Raw genomic sequence first — 19663 nt, 5'->3', positions numbered from 1 at the left:
GAGGCAACACGTCGAACGTGGTTCGCGGTAGGGCCTCTGATTGGATTTTGTATGTAAGTGTGTGAGAAGTGCGACTGTGTGCACCTTCCCCCCGCGAAAAATGGCAGAATGATTTGTACGGTGAGATATCGCTTGGGCCCCTCCCTTCCGACGTGTCGGAAGCCGGTGTTGCTCGAAGGTTAGAAGTTATTTAACTCTACTGTGCATTTATATTGCTGCCATTAAAATTTGTTTGTCTGACATTATTTAACCTTTAAAAGAAACTCTTTCTGATTTCAGCATTATTTTATATTATGTAGATATTTAATAACAACAACATTATAATCTATTGTAAAATTATTCACTTATACTTACATTAATTAAAGTATACCTACGCTTATAAACTAATTATAGGTATAAGTATCTAACATTATAGAGTATTTACACGTCTCGTCTTAAGGAAAATACACTTGCACTGCACTAAGTTCAAACTTGCAGTCACATCACATTATAAAACGTAGTTAGGTAATACATACTAGCACATGTAGTGTTTCTTTAGTTTCAAATTGTCCTTCTCGATAATGCCACCACTTGGTCCACAGCTGAAATTATTATAAAAAATAGTTTGAGTAACTTTAGCTACATGAAGTTAAAAGTCACCATTCGCACAGCGCATTACGATAGACACGTTCGCAAGCTCGATTTGTTTTGAAAAATAAAATGGCCTGAACACGTTTGGCCAGCCATGAAAAACCAGTGCAGTAAATATGAATATAATATGCTTTGCTTCTACTTTCCTTATGCGCACTGCCAAGGAATGGAATTCCTTGCCGGCGTCTATATTTCCGTGTTCTTATAACCCGGCAACCTTCAAATCAAGAGTGAACAGGCACCTTCTGGGCGAGCTCGCTCCATCGTAGGCCACGTCTACGCCTCGGCTAGTCTGTGGCCATGAGTAAGCCCATTCATAATAATAAAAAAAAAAAATGAATGTCCGCTTGCCTTTGCTTGTCAAGCATTAGCATTTGAACCCATACAAGTTTACAACTTACAGTAGAGTTCACAAACATCTTTACAAGTTACGCTATAAAAATATGTTTCCTCAAAAATGGACGGCAAAGTCGACTTTGCCATCTAAAAAATAGGTCGCGAAGCGCGGAGTTTATGGTCAGTCAAAAATTAAAAAGTTAAAAACATTGCAGTCTCGATTTTAGGACTGCAATGTTGCATACAAATTCCATTATTTGTCGAGTTCCAAACTTTTTAAAAGTTGAAATGGCGATATCAAATGAAGGCACAGGCCCATTAAACAGCCAAACAGATGATTAGTACCGCGACTATTTAGCTGTCTCAAATAGGTTGGCGTATTTTCGGCAGAAAAATACACTTCTATTTTTTTATTAAAAAAAAATAAAAAGGCGGCAAGGGCTTTGTTCTGTGAAAATATATACGTAAGAATGTTGCTTTTGTAAAATATTTCTATGATATTTATATTTCTTGCACCATTTTTGAGAAAAGCACTATATATGACTCGGCTGGAAGGCTACTTGCTGGCTTCGGATTCAATTAAACGGACTCCCAAGGTCGTCCGTTTAAAACGAATCCTCAGCCTGCAAGTAGCTACTTCCGAGCCTCGACAATAATGTACTATTAAGCCCGCTCCACACTCGTGCGCGAATCGCGGCGCGAAGCCGCGAACGCGAGTCTGGAGTCGATTTCGCATATCAGCGAACTAGACTCCACACTCGCGTTCGCGGCTTCGCCCGCGATTCACGCGCATAGTCTGGAGGGCGCTTTACACGCTTCTAAAGCCTCCTCCACACTCGTGTGCGAATCGCGGCTTCGCCCGCGATTCACGCGCATAGTCTGGAGGGGGCTTAAGATACATAACAAAATTTAAAGGTCGTGCCATTATATTTTTAGAACGTTGACTTGTAGTCTGTGCGGAAAGAGAAGAGTCGTACAGCCCGGCAAAAAGAGTAGAAATTAAAAAGTGGCAACACTGTAATGTAGTAGGGAATATTACTGCTTTGTTTTTCCGCCAGAGGGCATGACCGATCCATATAGTAAACAGTTTTTTGACAATTTTGACAAGTCTTTCAAAACGGGATTAAAATAAAATTGCTAAATATATTCATATAATTTGAGTTTAAAATAAGGTTAATACTTACAAGATATGTTAATACAATAATGCATCAGTGCTGCGTATTTGGCTGTAGAAATCAAGGGAATCATTCATTTCCGAAAGACCAAAATGTATGAAAGCTGTGGGAAGCGGTAGTACGTCGTAAAGCAAAAAAAACCTCAAAGATATGTTCAGCACATTTTAAATCCGAAGATTTCATTGCATCTGGAAACTTTTCAGGTAATAATTTCGAAATAATAGAATAACCGTCACATTTACTACCCAATTTTATTCTGAGCATAACCTAAACTCTTATTATTTTCAGGATTATATAAAACCAGGCGCGTTTTAAAGAAGGGAACCTTGGCCTTCCATCTTTCGGTGGACTAAAACGGAAATTATAATATCTAATCAAAGGCGAGAACAGGCTGAAGCGAGTGAGGCGAAATGAAAATTAATGCTTGCACATGTTAGGAACTCTGATGGTCTCCCTTTTTAAATGTTCATCCGAGACAGCAGCACTCGATTGTGGTGTTGGTTATGTTGTGGCCCAAGAAAATAGTGTAGATAAACTAGATAACCCACAATTTCAAAATAAAACTATATGCCTGGTTTTAATACAACAACATGTAACACTTCGTACGAAACGGCAGCATTCGATTGTGGTGTTCATTATGTTGAAGAAGCTGTGTCCATGGCTCTGTGGGCACGACTAGTTACGACGACTCCTTTGATTATTGATAAATTTGTATATAATAAATTTTGAAATGATTCGGAAATATAACACTTATAATAATTTATTCATTTATAAGTTAACAATGTAACAGTAGCATATTATAATGGAGTTACAAAAAAAAAACTAGACTAGACTAAAGAGTCGACGAAAACTACTTGTTTCAAGACTTACGAAAACAATAACTTTTGTAGTACAATAAGTGATTACACACACAGGTTTTAACAGTAGGTTTTATCTTTGTAAGGACTCTATAGAAAGTGTAGGTCGTCAGTGTAAATCTGAGCTAGAATTAATGTCTTTAAATTTATCCGCCAATGGCGTGAATAAAGATTTTGAGCTGTTGCCTTCAGTGTAACCTGTGTAATCACTTTTTATGCTACCAAAGTTATTATGTTCGTCGTATAGGGTAAGCCTGGAACAAGACAAAAGTAAAAATTACATTCTGAAAAACTGAATTAAATAGGTTTAAATATGATTAAGTAAGTAATTAACACGCTTTTATTGGGTCGACCATCGTACTGCATGTAACTATGTAATGGAATTTAAGGTAACTAATTTAACCATCTTCCAAGGATCGTAGCATCATGAAAAGTGGCAGCTGTATGTAGTTCTGATGACAATACAATAATATGGTACTGTCGAACTGATTTGATGATGGAGCCGGAAGATATGAACTGGAACTTCATGATGGAACATCGTATCACAGCTGTGTTTGGGTTTGTTAGAAAAGTCTTTAAATGAACTTTTACCACGATTAGGTTTCAAGGTCTGATAATAAAGCCGGAAGATAGGCACTGGCATTCCATGATGGAATATCGTATCATAGTCGGGTTTGCACTTGTGAGAACGGTCACGTATACTGTATGCATTATTATTTGCGTTATTTGACATCTGTCACTCACAACAGCAATACAACGTAAAATGTCTTGCACATCGAAATCACAAAGGAAAACAATTGCACTGCGAACGTTTACGTTCTACGTCTTTTTTTTTAATTTTAGGGTTGGCCGGACACCACCGTTATGAATCGGTAGTTGTCTAAGTAAATCGAAATGAATTTTTCTTTTAATAAAAGTAAGGAAAAGGTGGATAATTAATTGTAAATATGGATATATTTATCGTCACCTAACAGACAACAAATTTGACACAGAAATAACATAAATAAACGTTAAAATAGATCCCCAGTTAGTTTAGATTTTGATGATGGGTGCGACCTACTCGGTCGGTGTATTAACTGCATTTACCTTGCGGGAAAACCATATAATTCTAGCTTTATTTAAATCTCAAATAAAAATTAATTATACGTCACAATTCGATACCTCAGTCTACGTGCCATCCAATCGTAATCGCTTGCTGTGACAATCGATTTGGGTTAGTTATATACGTCAGTCATAATGTGTCAAATAACGCAAATAATAATGCATACAGTATAATGGACTTTGAACACGATCAGGCATCAAGCGTGTTTTTCTAGTGTTTTTTAAACTACTAATTTATTTCCTTTTAGGCTTGCACCACGTTCCCGAAGCAGCTTTTTAAGTTCTTCGACCTTTAAATATCCGTAGGGCGCCATATTAACAATAAAAGTAATTAAATATGATTATTAAAATTATGTAAGTACCTAGTGAATAGAATCAGGCGTTACTTTGCGGAAATCCATATTAATTAAAACCAAAATGTTACTTTGCTAATCCGCGTAAAACGTACGCGCGTATTAGCAAAGTAACATTTTGGTTTTAATTATGTAAGTACCTATTATAATAGTTTACTTAATTACTTTTCACTTTTACTAATTATTTGTTTATGACATGAGAACATGACACCATGACATGATGTGTCATTGATGATGTCAACGAGCTTTCCATAGAGATATAGAGCTTTGTTTACTGTATGTCTAGTGGCGCCACCTACACAGAGCTTTGCCTAATATTCCCTATTAAGAAGAAACAGGAGCTGAGATTTAAATATTTTAGGTAAATATACCCGTCTCGCTAACGGAAGCGGCTCCTAAAACTAGTGATATAAGGACAAGGCGAAAAATCCTGCGCAAAATCTCAAAAATCGAGGTTTCGTACTCGACTGTTTCCTCCTCCAAAACTTAACCAATCGTAACCAAATTTGGAAATCTAAATGATTATGAAATTATCTGTGTTGGATCGTTTTGCTTTTTTGGCTAATTGATATCAGTTTAGAATACCACGCCTCTCATTGCGGCAAAGTCAATTAGGCCATTTTGGCTATTTTTGAAGGGCTCTAGCGCCTTAAAAAACAAAAATATCAAGAAAAGCTAAACGGTCCGACACAGATATTGACAATATTAATCTGTGTTGAAAAAATTATTGCTCTAGCTTCAAAACCCACGGAGGAAACAGTCGAGTACGTTTGTATGGAGAAATTACCACTCCTGTTGGCTCTTAAGTTGAAAGGACAATGGGGGGCACTTTAGTATGGAGTCTGGTCCATATCCTCAATACTTATGAAACCTATGCCAAATGATATCTTCAATGCTATCATTTATTTCATACTATGGCCGCCAAGTCGAAATCGCGGGCCAACATGGTCTTTTTTAAATAAATAGAACCCAGTACGGCAACGGTTTCACCCTAGTATGTTTTATTATAATAGAAAGAAAACGACACGTTATGCATTTTATTATCATTGTATTTATATTAATCAAAAAATAACATAGGTATTATATAGCTATCTACCTACCTACAATATTAAATATCTACAATTAAATCGTCTAGATGAAGTGCCGGTGGATTAAAACCCACTAGTCTACCTCGACTTAGTATTGTCTACTCGACTAGTTATTGTTGTGTGTTATTTAATATTTTAGGTAGGTAGATACCTATATAATTTTCTGATTAATATAAATACAATGATAATAAAATGCATAACGTGTCGTTTTCTTTCTATTATAATAAAACATACTAGGGTGAAACCGTTGCCGTACTGGGTTCTATTTATATAAAAAATACCATATTGGCCCGCGACTTCGACTTAACTGTCATAGTATGAAATAAATGATAGCATTGAAGCTATCATTTGGCATAGCTTTCATAAGTATTGAGGATATGGACCAAAATTACTCTTTGTCCTTCGGTACACATGTGTAAATTAGTGACCCAAATATGGACATCTAACGTAAAGAAATTAATTTTAAATATGGGGGTCTCTTTTGGGGGGTAAACGAGAAAGTGAAAAAATAAAGTTTTTCAACTATATCGTGTTACATATCAAATGAAAACCATCCCCCCCCCCTTATCTCCAAAATTACTGGGTCTAAATTTTGAAAAAAAAAACACTAAATAGTTCTTATCTATAGATGACAGGAAAACCTATTTGAAATATGCAGTCAAGCGTGAGTTGGACTAAATACAGGGTGATTCATGAGACGTGAGCAGGACTAATCCTGCACACTCAGTAACTGATAATTGATCGATCACCGTCGTATTTAGGTGAAACAACTACACTTTTTCCTATTTTTTAACTTTTTGGTGAGGACAAATTTAATTCCCTACAATCATGGTCACCCTACAAGACCTAATTAATAAACATAAAACCTCTTTTACGAAGAAAATAAAATGTCAAACCTGAGTGAGATACGAGTTTTCAAAAGTAACCAGACCGTTATGTATGACAGTGATGACATTCAATTTGACACAGAATATCGATAGTTTAGTATTCTAATGTTAGGGTGACCATCCATGTCGTAAATAAATTAATAACTTTCTTTTTCAACACGACTAGAAAATTAACGTTAACCTCACTAATACTGATAGGAAACAGTTGCTTATAATTTACGAAATGCGCAGTGTTAGTCCTGCTCACGTCTCCTGAATCACCCTGTATACGGAACCCTTGGAATGCGAACCCAAGTCGCACTTAGCCGGTTTTTTTCTACAAATCGGTGAAGGGCGACCGGGTTACTGTCATCCTCCTCGCGTTATCCCGGCATTTTTGTCACGGCTCATGGGAGCCTGGGGTCCGTTTGACAACTAATCCGAAGAATTGGCGTAGGCACTAGTTTCTCCGAAAACGACTGCCATCTGATTATCCAACCCAGAGTAAACTATGCGTTATGGGGATTAGCCCGGTTTCCTGCATTGTGATAAAACTGTAGAGGTAGATAAGATTGTGAAAGTTACTTTGGCTATAAGTTAATGATACATTTATTTTATTGTTGCTGGTCATTTATTTTGTAGTTTTTACTTGTGTTTAAGTGATAATAATTATGTCGTTACAAATATAAAACATATTATTATTTTTGAAAGTACATAGCCTACTTATGGTACCTTCACTCTTTATATCAGCTAAACCCAACACCTGTTTTCCACTGATCGCTGATCAGGAGAAAGACGGTTTAGGATATGGATGGGACAAGCATACACAAACTACTCACGTTTGTTAAAATTATAAGTCTAATTTTTCATAGCATTAAAATAAAACACACACTAAGTATAAAAATCAGGTACATTCGCATGGCACAAGTTAGATCAAACAATTACAACTGAAAGGAATACTGTATAAATACATTCAAAATATTATGCTTACATAACTACTTATAATATAGTAGTAACACTAGTACCACAACCTCATAGGCATTTGAGGTGTCCAAGGAACTTTTGTTTATTAACCTATATATAAACTTGGTATAGTATCAGGTAACATGGTACATTTATTCGTCTAACAAATACAAGACATATATGAATACATTCATCGACACGGAATCGGAAAATGTTAATCGGCAAAGAGTATTGAAGTGACCGCGTGACCGAGGAAGTCTAGTTATAAATTCGTCTATACTATAGTATACAGCTGAAACGTGATCGACTCAAGCCCATTCCGTGTCGATAAATAAATATATGGTGCGGCCCAAATAAACGCTACGCAACGCAAACATTCACTCAAAAAATATAGCAACTATTTGTTTTCATCTAGTACTTACATTAGAATTTTAGTGCAAGAATTGAAAGTGTCATACTACAATAGACTGTGTACATTATAGCTAAAATATACTTTTTTATTTTGCGTGGCGTAACTTTAACGTATGGCACATAGGTAAAATCGCATAGCACATTGAGTAATCTTATTATATAAATATGTAGTCGGACGGATTCAATATAAACGTTCCACTACTACGGCGATATTACATCTGTAAGGTGTTTTATTCACTCCTTGGGCTGCGCGCAGACAACATAACCACAGAAAATGTCGCTGTACACAGCGTGCGGCGATTAAATACTGCCCATATGTAGTGTAACGTTATTCATTAAGCAATAAAAAATCAGTCTTAGTAAGACGTTTATATGTTACTTAAACGTCAATAGAATTAATTAAATTAAAGCAAACAATTATAGTCTTCACAACAAGTAAACGGTAACGTTAACATATTTAAAAAAATGGAATGATGTCAATACCAGGAACTTCATGTACAGTATGTCTCTGACCATGAGGCTTTAAATCCAGGGCTTGATTTTACTCGCTAAACTGAGCTACTTTTACTATGGGACCAACACTAAAATTGGGGAAAACTTTTTGGCTTTTCCATAGAAAACGTCGACATCTGATCAGCCAAAATGTATGAAAAAGTAAAATTTATTTTCGAGATTACAGGGTTGGTGCCAAGTAGCTCAGTTTAGCGAGTAGAATCGAGCCCTGATTTTAAAGCCTTATGGCCAGAAACACCCTGTATTATACTTAATCTAAAATATCAGTGATTATGTTTAATTCGTATGTCTATCGAGATCAATATTAAATAGCGATTTAATAAAAAAAATCTTATAACCTTTGGTCCGATTTTTCTTCTACTTAGCGAATGAATTATGTATTGGCACATGTCAGCCAGCTAGATGTATTTGTGCCATTCCACGAGAATGTCACTTAATAAATACTTTTTCCGTAAATCGCACTATTTCAATCAAATGCGTAAATCTCGAGAATATACGGCTAATTTGTAGCCAAGCCATACAATACTACCTACCATATCAAATACAGCTTTCTCAGCAATATCAGTAGTATTAGAATAATGGTACTTCGCAAGCGACTTTCCCGTGAAATGCTCGATTTATTGATGCCCTCTATAAATGCATACGGCCTCGTTTAGTAACTAATGAAGGAGGCATTGCGAACTATCTATGAGCCAAAGACTTGCGGCTCTTAACTCCTAAATGAGATCATGTTATCATATCAGTATCACAATACTCATTGTATTTTTTTTTTTGGTAAAATAATTTACTCTCATGGAAGACTATGGGCTATTCGTCATATTCTAATATGGCTAACAGTGGCGGCGCGTCCATAAAAGCCGATTCCCACCGGCTTGCCTGTTTTGGACGTTTGAGAAGAGTTGTAAAGGAAATATGTAAGCCAAATTAGCCTCGGCTTGCCCATGGATATGTTTGACGCTCCGCCACTGATGGCTAACCTAGGAATTGTAAAATAATTCCTAATACTTGCCTGTTATTACCAACCAACTAATTAGACGTTTAGCTGATAGACACGCCAAATACAATATGTAGATAAGATAAAAATGTACCACATGTATAACGTGCACGAATGTACCCTCCAAAAAAGAAAACATAAAAGTAATCAGTCCAAGACGTCCACATAGCTGGTTGGTAAAAAACAAGAATATAATCTAAGTAAACTTCATAATAATATTTGCAGTTTTTCAGTATAGTCAATTAATCAATCAACAAGTGTAAGAAATATTGTCTACACGATTTTTTCCTAGTAATACTTAAAGTAAAAAAACATTCACTTCCTTAAATTGAAGTGAGTAAAATTGTCACTTCGATATGTAAGGCACATTAATGAACACAATACGCTAAAATTTAGGTTTAACTGTACGACTGAGTGCTTTAATTTCATTTAGACGGTGCGAGAACTCGCATGCAAGTTTCATTACATTGCAGTTTTTGATCGGTCGGTTTAATTCGATGTAACCAACAGTCCGCTATGTAATTAAAATCGCATGCAAGTTCGCGCCACGTCTAGATCAGTCCTTACTTACCCAAAGTGGGCTTTAAAATAACCACACTGATTCTGATTATCACATCTCATATTACAATGTTCCTTATATGACATAGATAAAGCCCCATTCAGATGATTTAAGAACTTCCGTGTGATTTTCGTTACATTGCGGTATTTGGTCGATTGACTGAATTCATTTTACTCTGTAGTTAGCGATGTATCGAATATTGCATGCAAGTTCTTGAACCGTCTAAATGGGGCTTTAGTGACACCAAAATTCGCTTCGCTGACATAAGCGGTGAACCGTAGGTAGGCGGTTAAAGAACACAATTCCTTTTAACATACAATTGACATAATTACTTTTTGATAATGAGAAAAATATAGTTAACGACAGGACCTCGGTTCACATCAACTCCTTTTGAAATGGCTTACGGCGAATGAGAAATACTATGTAACATAAAGGACTAGGTATGGTAAGATTACCTCCAGGTTGGTTTCTAGCATTTCTTGATTATTTTTGGAACCTTATTAATAATAAATAAAACTTAGCATGTATGCACGTGATAATTCCGCAACTCTTATCTCAGGCGGTTGATAAAGAAGTTGCCTAGTACCTAATGTACCTATAGTGTTTATCTAGTAGAAGGTTGCTGAACTCGGGGACCAGTTTAGTCAGTTATCAACGTCAATCTCTTTCATGACAATTTCTTGATTATTAAATAACAAAATATTAAAAATCGGTTCGGGTGACCAGGTCTCAAACTCTGAACTGAGGTAGCTGAGGGTAATAAGGCCAACCTATTTAAATAGTTATTTATTAAATGTAGATTTTATTTCAGCTCAGGTAATGAAGCTCCTTGTTAATTTAAACTAATATACTAATAAAATACACGTGTTCGTGGTTCATGCATCAGATTTTTATACAGTTAAAAGAGAAATATAAATAATAACGCCTGGTAGTTTATAAAGGCCTTGTCTATTTTGATGATTTCAAAAAGTGTGAAATCACGAAAAATGGTTAAGTAATTACCTCTATTTAGAGTGCAACTACCGTTGTTTACGTATATTAGCTATTATAATTTGTGATAAATGTAATAAACGAAATATTATTTTCAGAAAATCGTTACTTTGAATCATTTAAATGGTATGGGTCTTATTGCGCGATGCACATAGGCCTTATTAACCGAAACTTTTATAAGACTAACTCATAAGAAGTACATACGATATAATTTATGTACGATTGCTGTTAGCTTTCAATTATATTATATCATTTTATGTGTTAATCTAATAACCAAGACGGTTACACTGTTTTAAGAACATTATTTGTGCCATTTTCAACCAAAAGTGTACTTATTGTCGATTGTCAATAAGGCGATATTTCCATATAGTTTCAATTTGAAAACCTTATCGACAACCGACAATGTGGTACCTTTTGGTTGAAAACATCACATTCTTCAGGTAGGCCTTATTAGACTATAGGTTTAAAGGTCTTATTACCTCCAGTACCTTATGTTTAATTTGGTATCGATCATGACCAAAAATGGTAAATGTTATGGTGTAGCTAATTTGAAGTCTTAAATTTGACAATGCTTAACCCTTTAACCGCCAGAGTCTGATATATAAGACATTACATATCCAGCTCATTTCGCCACAGTCTGATAAATAAGACAAAGATCTGATTTGGTTTTTACAGCACATTTATAACTCCCGTAACTATGCCAACCTTACTCTGCGTGGTACAATTACTGTCGGTGGCGACACGAGCACGCTCGATCAAAAATTGCTGGCGGTTAAAAGGTCTACCGGTAGGCCAGATACTTGAATTATTTGAGAGTCAGGATGGCGTTTGGACGTTTTAGAGAGAGGTACACCGATTTCTATTAAAGGTTTATAGAGATACACTAATTTTGGAACGCTTTCAATGCTATACCTACATTTTACTAGAATGATACAAGATTAAACATAGTTTAGACGTGATTACTTTTGATTTTGTTCGGCATGGTTCGTAAGCCTCTAAAATAGTTTGGAAAGAAAATTATTCTGGAGTAATGATCAAATGTTCAATTGAAGTTCAACGTCAATAGCTTAGTATTGGACATCTGTAAAACAAATGCGGAAAAACAAACTGAAAGTAATCGTATTGCATGGTGAGGTCTAACATAACATACCTAACTTGGGAACTATGACTACACTAATCATCAACATCAGTTACCCGCAAGTTAGTGGCAATTCGCTAGCGATTTCGCGTTGTGATGCGCTCGTATAACGTACCTTGCGGATTGCAGGGGCTATTGGTAAGGTGGGAAGTAAGGCGGCTGAGGATACCGAGCCATATAATTGTAATTTGGGGCATTTGCCGCCGGTCGGAGAGCTGGTACAGCAGGTGCCTGCATCCCTTGGGCCGGGCCCGGACCGGCCGCCCTCTCTGTGCCATTATACTGCATGCCCCCAGTACCTACAACATTGGAATTATGAAAATATTATACATAACAATGTAAAATCCCAAGATTATGCAAGGTAGTAAATAATTGTACCCATGTAATGGATATAGATACTCGTAGATACTTTAGACTCTGCACATCACTTTAAAAAATCTGTTCACTCCCGCTTAGCAAAAAATAATATCATAACCTAGTGATATCCACTCAATGTAATATAGTTAATGTCTTAAAGTCTGTTCTCCTTAAACATGAAATTTTGCGGACCAGATTTAGTTAAATTGTGTTTGTCTCTTTCTAACAAATATACAAGTCAAAACGACAATATAAAAACGAAATAAACGTCAAAACGAAAATAAAGACAAGATTAATAGGTGATTCAGGCCAGCAACGTGTTTATAAATAACGCCATGCAATGTTACTGTAACGGTACGTGTCACTGTTATATGTATACATGTATACATAGTTAATAATCAATAGTAAATAGCAGGGGTCGTACAAAAAGTGCGGATGACGTCAAACCACTTATAGGATGATTTCAAATAGTATTTTTGATTTTCATAAACAATTATCACTTATCATTTATCAACCTCTTTATTAAACGATATCGCCACTTGAAATGAGTAAGTACGTTTTTGACTGACACATTGTCAATCAGATGAACAATAAATTGACTTCGTTATTGTTTAGCTATTGTATCTTCACGATTATATTTAGCTAAAATTTATATTTACTAATGTATAAGAAAACGCTCTAAAATGTCATCTTTACTCGAATATTGTGGCAATTTTCCGTTTTTGGAGGTACGTGACAAACACGTATACTGCTCTTGCTGTAATCAAGATATACCAACGAAGGTAAGCAATATTAAAAGATATTTATTCGTGAAATTTTTTTTATTCACTACATCACCCTACCACCTGTATTATTAATTCCATGGATTTATTTACGATTATTTTGTTACTTCATTAATACTACTTTGTTACTACATGTCACACGGAAGTATAAATACAAACTCAAACATCATCCTGTGTGCAAGATTACGTCATTTTTACGTCATCCGCACTTTTTGTCCGACCCCTGGTAAATAGTTAATGCCTGCATTATTATTGTAAATGGTATTAGGTATATATGTTACGTAAATGTAATTTTTACTTAAATTAAACAATTATTGGTGAACCAATAAATATAAAATAAAAAAAATAAAAGAAATAAGTGTCTTCAAACAGCGGTAAGTAGAGGGAGTCACCTGAGACAGCTGGGTTCTGAGGGTAGTAATGCCGGTTCGGTGGCGGGACGGCCGGGTGGTACATGTACCCGGCGGGCGGCGGGGCGGCCGGGGGGGCGCCGCCGTACCCGCTAGGGCCCGCCACGGGGTAGTTGGGCATCGCTTGGTGCGCACGCCCTCCGAAGTCTGGAACCTGCACGCTCGGCCCAGGGTAACCAGCGGCTGCGCCATACCTTGTAGGTTCGCTTGTGTTAGTGTGAGGTTTTTGCCCATTTGCTAAATAGCCATTTGTTCTGTTATTTAGCGTCGGTTCACTTGGGCGTTCTTCTACTGACGGTGACCTCTCTGCTGTATTACCTGAATATTTAATTGCAGCAATTAGATGTCAATAGATCCCAATTACCTTGAGATTCAAATATTTCTAATAAACCTGCTATTCATCATCATCATCTCAGCCATAAGACGTCCACTGCTGAACATAGGCCTCCCCCTTGGCAACCTTCTATTGTACCCCAGAAACTATGAATTTGCGAAAATGATCGAAAATAAATCTGGCGCACAGCGCAAGTAATAACGACCCATACGAAAAATCCACGCCCTGTGACGTCACAGCACACACAGCTGCGCCATTATACACATTATTCACATACGGGGTGTCGTAATGGAGCATCACTATAGTTCGTTTTTTTTTAGCATTAAAAATAAGGTAAACAATCTTGATGTGTTTTAAATTGAAAAACATTTTTCAAATAAGTTACGGCAAATATGTAACAATTATGAATCTAATACGATCATTTATATTCTTCTGCTTTCATAAGTAATAGATACTGATTTTTTAAAAGCGTTTTTCAATAAAAATACATGTCAAGATCGCTTACCTTCTTTCAAGTTCTTTCTAATACTAAAAAAACGAACTATAGCATCAGATGTAGGTAATTCGCAACTGTATCGCAATTAACTAAGTATTAATACACATTAGAAAGATTTAAAAAAATATAATTATCCTTTTTCAAATTTATTTACAAAAATGTCGTAATAAATTGCGGATTACGTTGTTGGACGTTTCAAAACGAAATAAAATAATGTTCATGCATTGTAACCCATTGTATCAGGCTATGTCAATTAATATGTAGAAGAGCCGGCCGCAAATTTTCTAACCGACTTGATACCACGATGAAATGCACAATGGTTTCCCATAAAAGTGATGCTAAGTCCGAATTCGATAGTCTGCCACGGCGGAACTTGCCGAAAGTACGAAAAAGAAGGCCACTTCCGGTGCGAAAAAAGGGGGCTGATTTAACCCATCTGATACCGAAATAATAGTTATGGCAGCAGTTAGAAATTTACATGTAGACACATAAAATCGAAGTCTGCCAGTATTTTTTTTGCCGGAAGTGCTTGGCAGACGCTCTCAAAGGTGGCCAACGGGACCCCTAATTTAACCCATCTGATACCACCATGAAACCAATTCCAGTCGGTAGGTATGAACCCTCATGTCAGGAATATATAAGTCTGCCAAGGCTTTTCCTGCCGAAACACCTTGGCAGACGAGATTATGTAAGCAAGGTCGGCATCGGTTACCCTACACTAACCCATCTGATACCACCATGAAACCAATTCCAGTCGGTAGGTACGAACCCCCATTTTAGGAATATATAAGTCTGCCAAGGTTTTTCCTGCCGAAACACCTTGGCAGACGAGATTATAAACAAGATGACCATCGGTTACCGTACACTAACCCATCTGATACCGCCATGAAACCAATTCCAGTCGGTAGGTATGGACCCTCATTTCAAGAATATATAAGTCTGCCAAGGCTTTTCCTGCCGTAACACCATGGCAGACGAGATTATGTAAGCAACGGCATCGGTTACCCTACACTAACCCATCTGATACCACCATGAAACCAATTCCAGTCGGTAGGTATGAATCCCCATTTTAGAAATATATAAGTCTGCCAAGGTTTTTCCTGCCGAAACACCTTGGCAGACGAGATTATAAGCAAGATGACCATCGGTTACCGTACACTAACCCATCTGATACCACCATGAAACCAATTCTAGTCGGTAGGTATGAACCCTCATTTCAGGAATTTATAAGTCTGCCAAGGCCTTTCCAGCCGAAACACCTTGACAGACGAGATTATGTAAGCAGCATCCACATACGAGGGATCCGTATTTTGGGATTATACAGATTACGGACATTATTAATAGCTGTAGGCTTATTTATTACTTTATGCTTATACATGTTTGTATATTATTATGTTATTAATAAAATATATTTATAATTTATTAAACCTAAACTGAATACATTGGGAATTCATTACCTGCTTACGGCAGTAGTAGGGATAAGTGGGTGAGTTCTGGCTCACTGAGCCAGCCAACAGTCCCTCCCCCTTTTTTCCCTTGTTGAGGCCCTGCAACCTTGCCTTGAACCCAAACTAATGTCATTGTAGCTCGAATCTAACCTAATTTATTTTTATTGCTTTTAGAATATTTCAATTATCTACTTTTGCAGAGTTAAATGTTGAAATCTCTATTTCGAAAAATGGAATTTTAATGCGACTTTAACACGTTCACTGCGTTACGGGGGCTTTAAGCCCCGTACGATGTCATCATTCAGTGCGAAGTTAAATTTATTTTAGAAGTTAAAGGGAGAGGGTGCACACATTTTACCACTTTAGAAGTGTCTCTCGCGCAAACTATTCAGTTTAGAAATAAATGATATTAGAAACCTCAATATCATAAGCGATAAGATCGCCTGTTGTTACCTCTATTGTCTTTGTTTATGTTATTGTCCATTTATTGTAAACTAAGTGTATGTGAGGCGTGCAATAAAGAGTATTGTATTGTATTGTGTTGTATTGTATTGTATTGTATCATTTTTGAAAACCTATCCATAGATACCCCACACGTATGGGTTTAATGAAAAAGACATTTTAAGTTTCAGTTCTAAGTATGGGGGACCCCCAAAATTTATTGTTTTTTTTTTCTATTTTTGTGTTGAAATCTTAATGCGGTTCACAGAATACATCTACTTACCAAGTTTCAACAGTTCTTATAGTTTCGGAAAAAAGTGGCTGTGACATACGGACGGACAGACAGACAGACATGACGAATCTATAAGGGTTCCGTTTTTTGCCATTTGGCTACGGAACCCTAAAAAGGAGGTATTAATTCGGTTTTTTAATGTTTGATATCTCCGTCATTTCGGGATCGATTTTGAAAATTATTTTTTTATTTGAGTTGTAACTTGTAAGTATATACATACAGATTGGTTCCGTCTTTGTCAAAACCCAGTTCTGATGGTGAGATTTATGAGGAATCGAGGGCACTCTTCAAATCTTGTAAGGGTGGTTCACGTTTGTATGGGAAAAATTCAAACTCTAGCTAGAAGAAGCGGCACCCCCTCATTTTGTTACACTTATTATGTTGACAAAATACGCCAAGTTTGTAATCTTACAATCTTAACTACAAGGGGGTGCTCAAACACTGTGAAATTTTTCAAATTGTATGAAATAAAAAAAAATAAGTTGCTATTTTTTTGATTTTTATGTAAGTAGTAGTTTTCACATTATTTGAAAGTGTGATTTAAAAGATATTATTTTGAAAGAAAATGTTTTTCTACTTCAAAACTTATACATCACATGTGCAAATAGTGTGAAACCAGATATTTAAATAAAATTCTGAATCATAAATACTCTTTTTGTTGGGTTTCAAACAACATACAAAATTTCAACGTGATTAAGCGGGGTTGTATAGTTCGTTTTTTTTAGCATTAGAAAGAACTTGCAAGAAGGTAAGCGATCTTAGCATGTCTTTTAATTTAAAAACGCTTTTCAAAATTCAAAAACTATTACTTATGAAAGCAGACGAATATAAATGATCGTACTAGATTAATAATTGTTACATACACTCGCGTGCAAAAGTATTGCATCACTTTGCATTTTTTCAACTGCACCCAATAATTTTGTAAACCGGTTATTTTCCATTAATTATTTTAATGGGATCATGTCCCTTGAAGTTTTAGCTTTACGAACATTTTGCCGATTTGTGAGCGGTTTCGCGTTATCACGCGCACGAGTTGCGCTACCCTTGACCCCTATAAAACGGGGGGTCGGGGAGGGGTTGTTACCAGTCACTTATCAAAAGTTGACCGGTACACATCTCCGCATATTTTCCCGTGAAGAAGACCTGTGAAAAATGGAAACCACTGAAGCTGAAGTCCGCCAAGTCGTCCAGCTCCTGCAAGAGGGGCGTAGCCAACGTTCAGTAGCTGCCACGCTGAATTTAAGTCAATCTACAGTTTGCAGAGTTTACCAGAGGTTCCAACGGACTGGATCCTTTACTTCAAGACCAAGAAGCGGCCGCAAAAAGTGTACATCAGAGAGGGACGACCGCTTCATTGTCACAACATCTCTCCGAGATCGACACCTGACAAGCGTTGCCATCCAGCAGCGTCTGCGTGAGATACGAGGAGTGGCTGCCAGTGAGTGGACAATAAGAAGAAGACTCAAGAAAGCGAACTTGACACCCAGGAGGCCTGCAAAAGGCCTGCGACACCGTACAGCCCGAAGATAGTTTGCAGAAAATCATATGGACTGGACCATTGAGCAATGGACCCCAGTTCTCTTCTCGGACGAGTGCAGAATATGTTTGAATGGATGTGACCGAAGAGGAAGAGTATACAGAAGGCCAGAAGAACGGTTCGCCCAATGTTGCTTCTCCGAAAGGGTCGCCTATGGCGGTGGATCCGTGATGTTCTGGGGCGGCGTTTCCTACGACGCGCGAACAGAGCTGGTTTTCGTGCCTGGCGGGGGCCGTGGCGGTGGATTGACCGCTGCAAAATACATTACTGACATCCTGGAGGAACATGTTGTTCCTTATGCCGGTATTTTTGATGAGGGGTTCATCCTAATGCAGGATAATGCCCGTGTCATACCGCTAGGGCCACCGCAGCCTACCTTCTCGAAGTGGGCATCGACACCATGGACTGGCCAGCGATGACCTTAACCCCATTGAACACGTGTGGGACTACCTGAAAAGGAGGATTCGGAAGCGGAATCCTGCCCCGGCCAATGTTGAGGAGCTGAAGGGAGCCTTGCTGGAGGAGTGGGACGCTATTCCACAAGATTTCATTAGAAAATTAATTAGGTCTATGAAAAACCACTTGATTTGTGTGAGGAGGGCTAGGGGTGGCAACACCAGGTATTAATTTAATAATAATAATTTATTTTGTATTAAATAAATGACTTTTATTCTTAACTTTCCTAAATTTAATTCTCGACCATTATGTCGCTACTTTCAGTTTCTGATTTTTTTTAGTCTTCAGATTTGAAATTTCATTAAATTTAAATTTTCTAATGCGTTAGATTATAAGCTTTCAGTTGATACCAAAATTTTCAGAATCGGCTCTAGAATTACAAAGATATTGGGTGCGGACGAAAAAATGCAAAGTGATGCAATACTTTTGCACGCGAGTGTATTTGCTGTAACTTATTTTCAAAATGTGTTTTTCAATTAAAAGACACATCAAGATTGTTTACCTAATTTCTAATGCTAAAAAAAACGAAGTATAGTTGAGATAAATTAAGAAACTTGGTGTATTTTATCAACATAATAAGTGTAACAAAATAAGGGGGTGCCCCTTAGGAAAAAAAAAATGTTTTTTGAACCACCCTAACATATAGTGATACTGGTGTATTTTAAACAAACTAAGCATTTACATTCAGAATTGTGACATTTGATGAAGTGAAACTGCTGATGATGGTCAGAATGGAACTCTTCAACGACGCATAGCTCATGTTTGGGGATTTGTCCTCTTCGTTATGTTTGTTAAGCACGTTAGATTTTTAAGTCATATTATCGTGAAGCTCAAGTTCTGATGATGGGATCCATAAGGAATCAAGGGAACTCCACAAATCTTAATGGCATTGTATAGTGACTCTTGTATTTTCATCAGGCAAACAAGGATTTACATTAAGAACAGTGGCGTTTGATGAAGTGGTATTGCTGATGGTGATCAGAACGGAACTACTCGACGACTTGTCTTATTCTAATTGATTGTTAAGCAAGTTACCCCACTGGCAAAACAAGCAAGATTTTGAATTCGACTTCTACCTGAACCTGGACCCGGACGCGGACCCGGACTCGAGATCGCGAATTCGGACACGGACCCGT

At 37.0% G+C, this 19663-nt stretch overlaps 1 protein-coding gene across 2 annotated transcripts in view; it reads right to left on the bottom strand.

Annotated features, from left to right (window-relative positions):
• Window positions 1-269: 269 nt before the first annotated feature.
• Window positions 270-19663, bottom strand: part of LOC134679246 (DNA translocase FtsK-like) — a 49509-nt gene continuing 30115 nt past the window's right edge. The window contains exons 10-12 of one of the 2 annotated variants that reach the window (XM_063538135.1): window positions 13506-13841; window positions 12090-12273; window positions 270-581 (exon numbers count right to left, since the gene is read on the bottom strand). In XM_063538135.1, the coding sequence (XP_063394205.1) occupies window positions 12107-12273; window positions 13506-13841 (503 nt within the window). In that variant the 3' untranslated portion in view covers window positions 270-581; window positions 12090-12106. The remainder of the gene's footprint in view (window positions 582-12089; window positions 12274-13505; window positions 13842-19663) is intronic. The other variant, XM_063538134.1, reaches the window with a different exon arrangement.

This window comes from Cydia fagiglandana, chromosome Z (assembly GCF_963556715.1).
Source record: "Cydia fagiglandana chromosome Z, ilCydFagi1.1, whole genome shotgun sequence".
In the NCBI taxonomy this organism is placed as follows: domain Eukaryota; kingdom Metazoa; phylum Arthropoda; class Insecta; order Lepidoptera; family Tortricidae; genus Cydia; species Cydia fagiglandana.
This window is presented reverse-complemented; position numbering and strand designations above follow the sequence as displayed.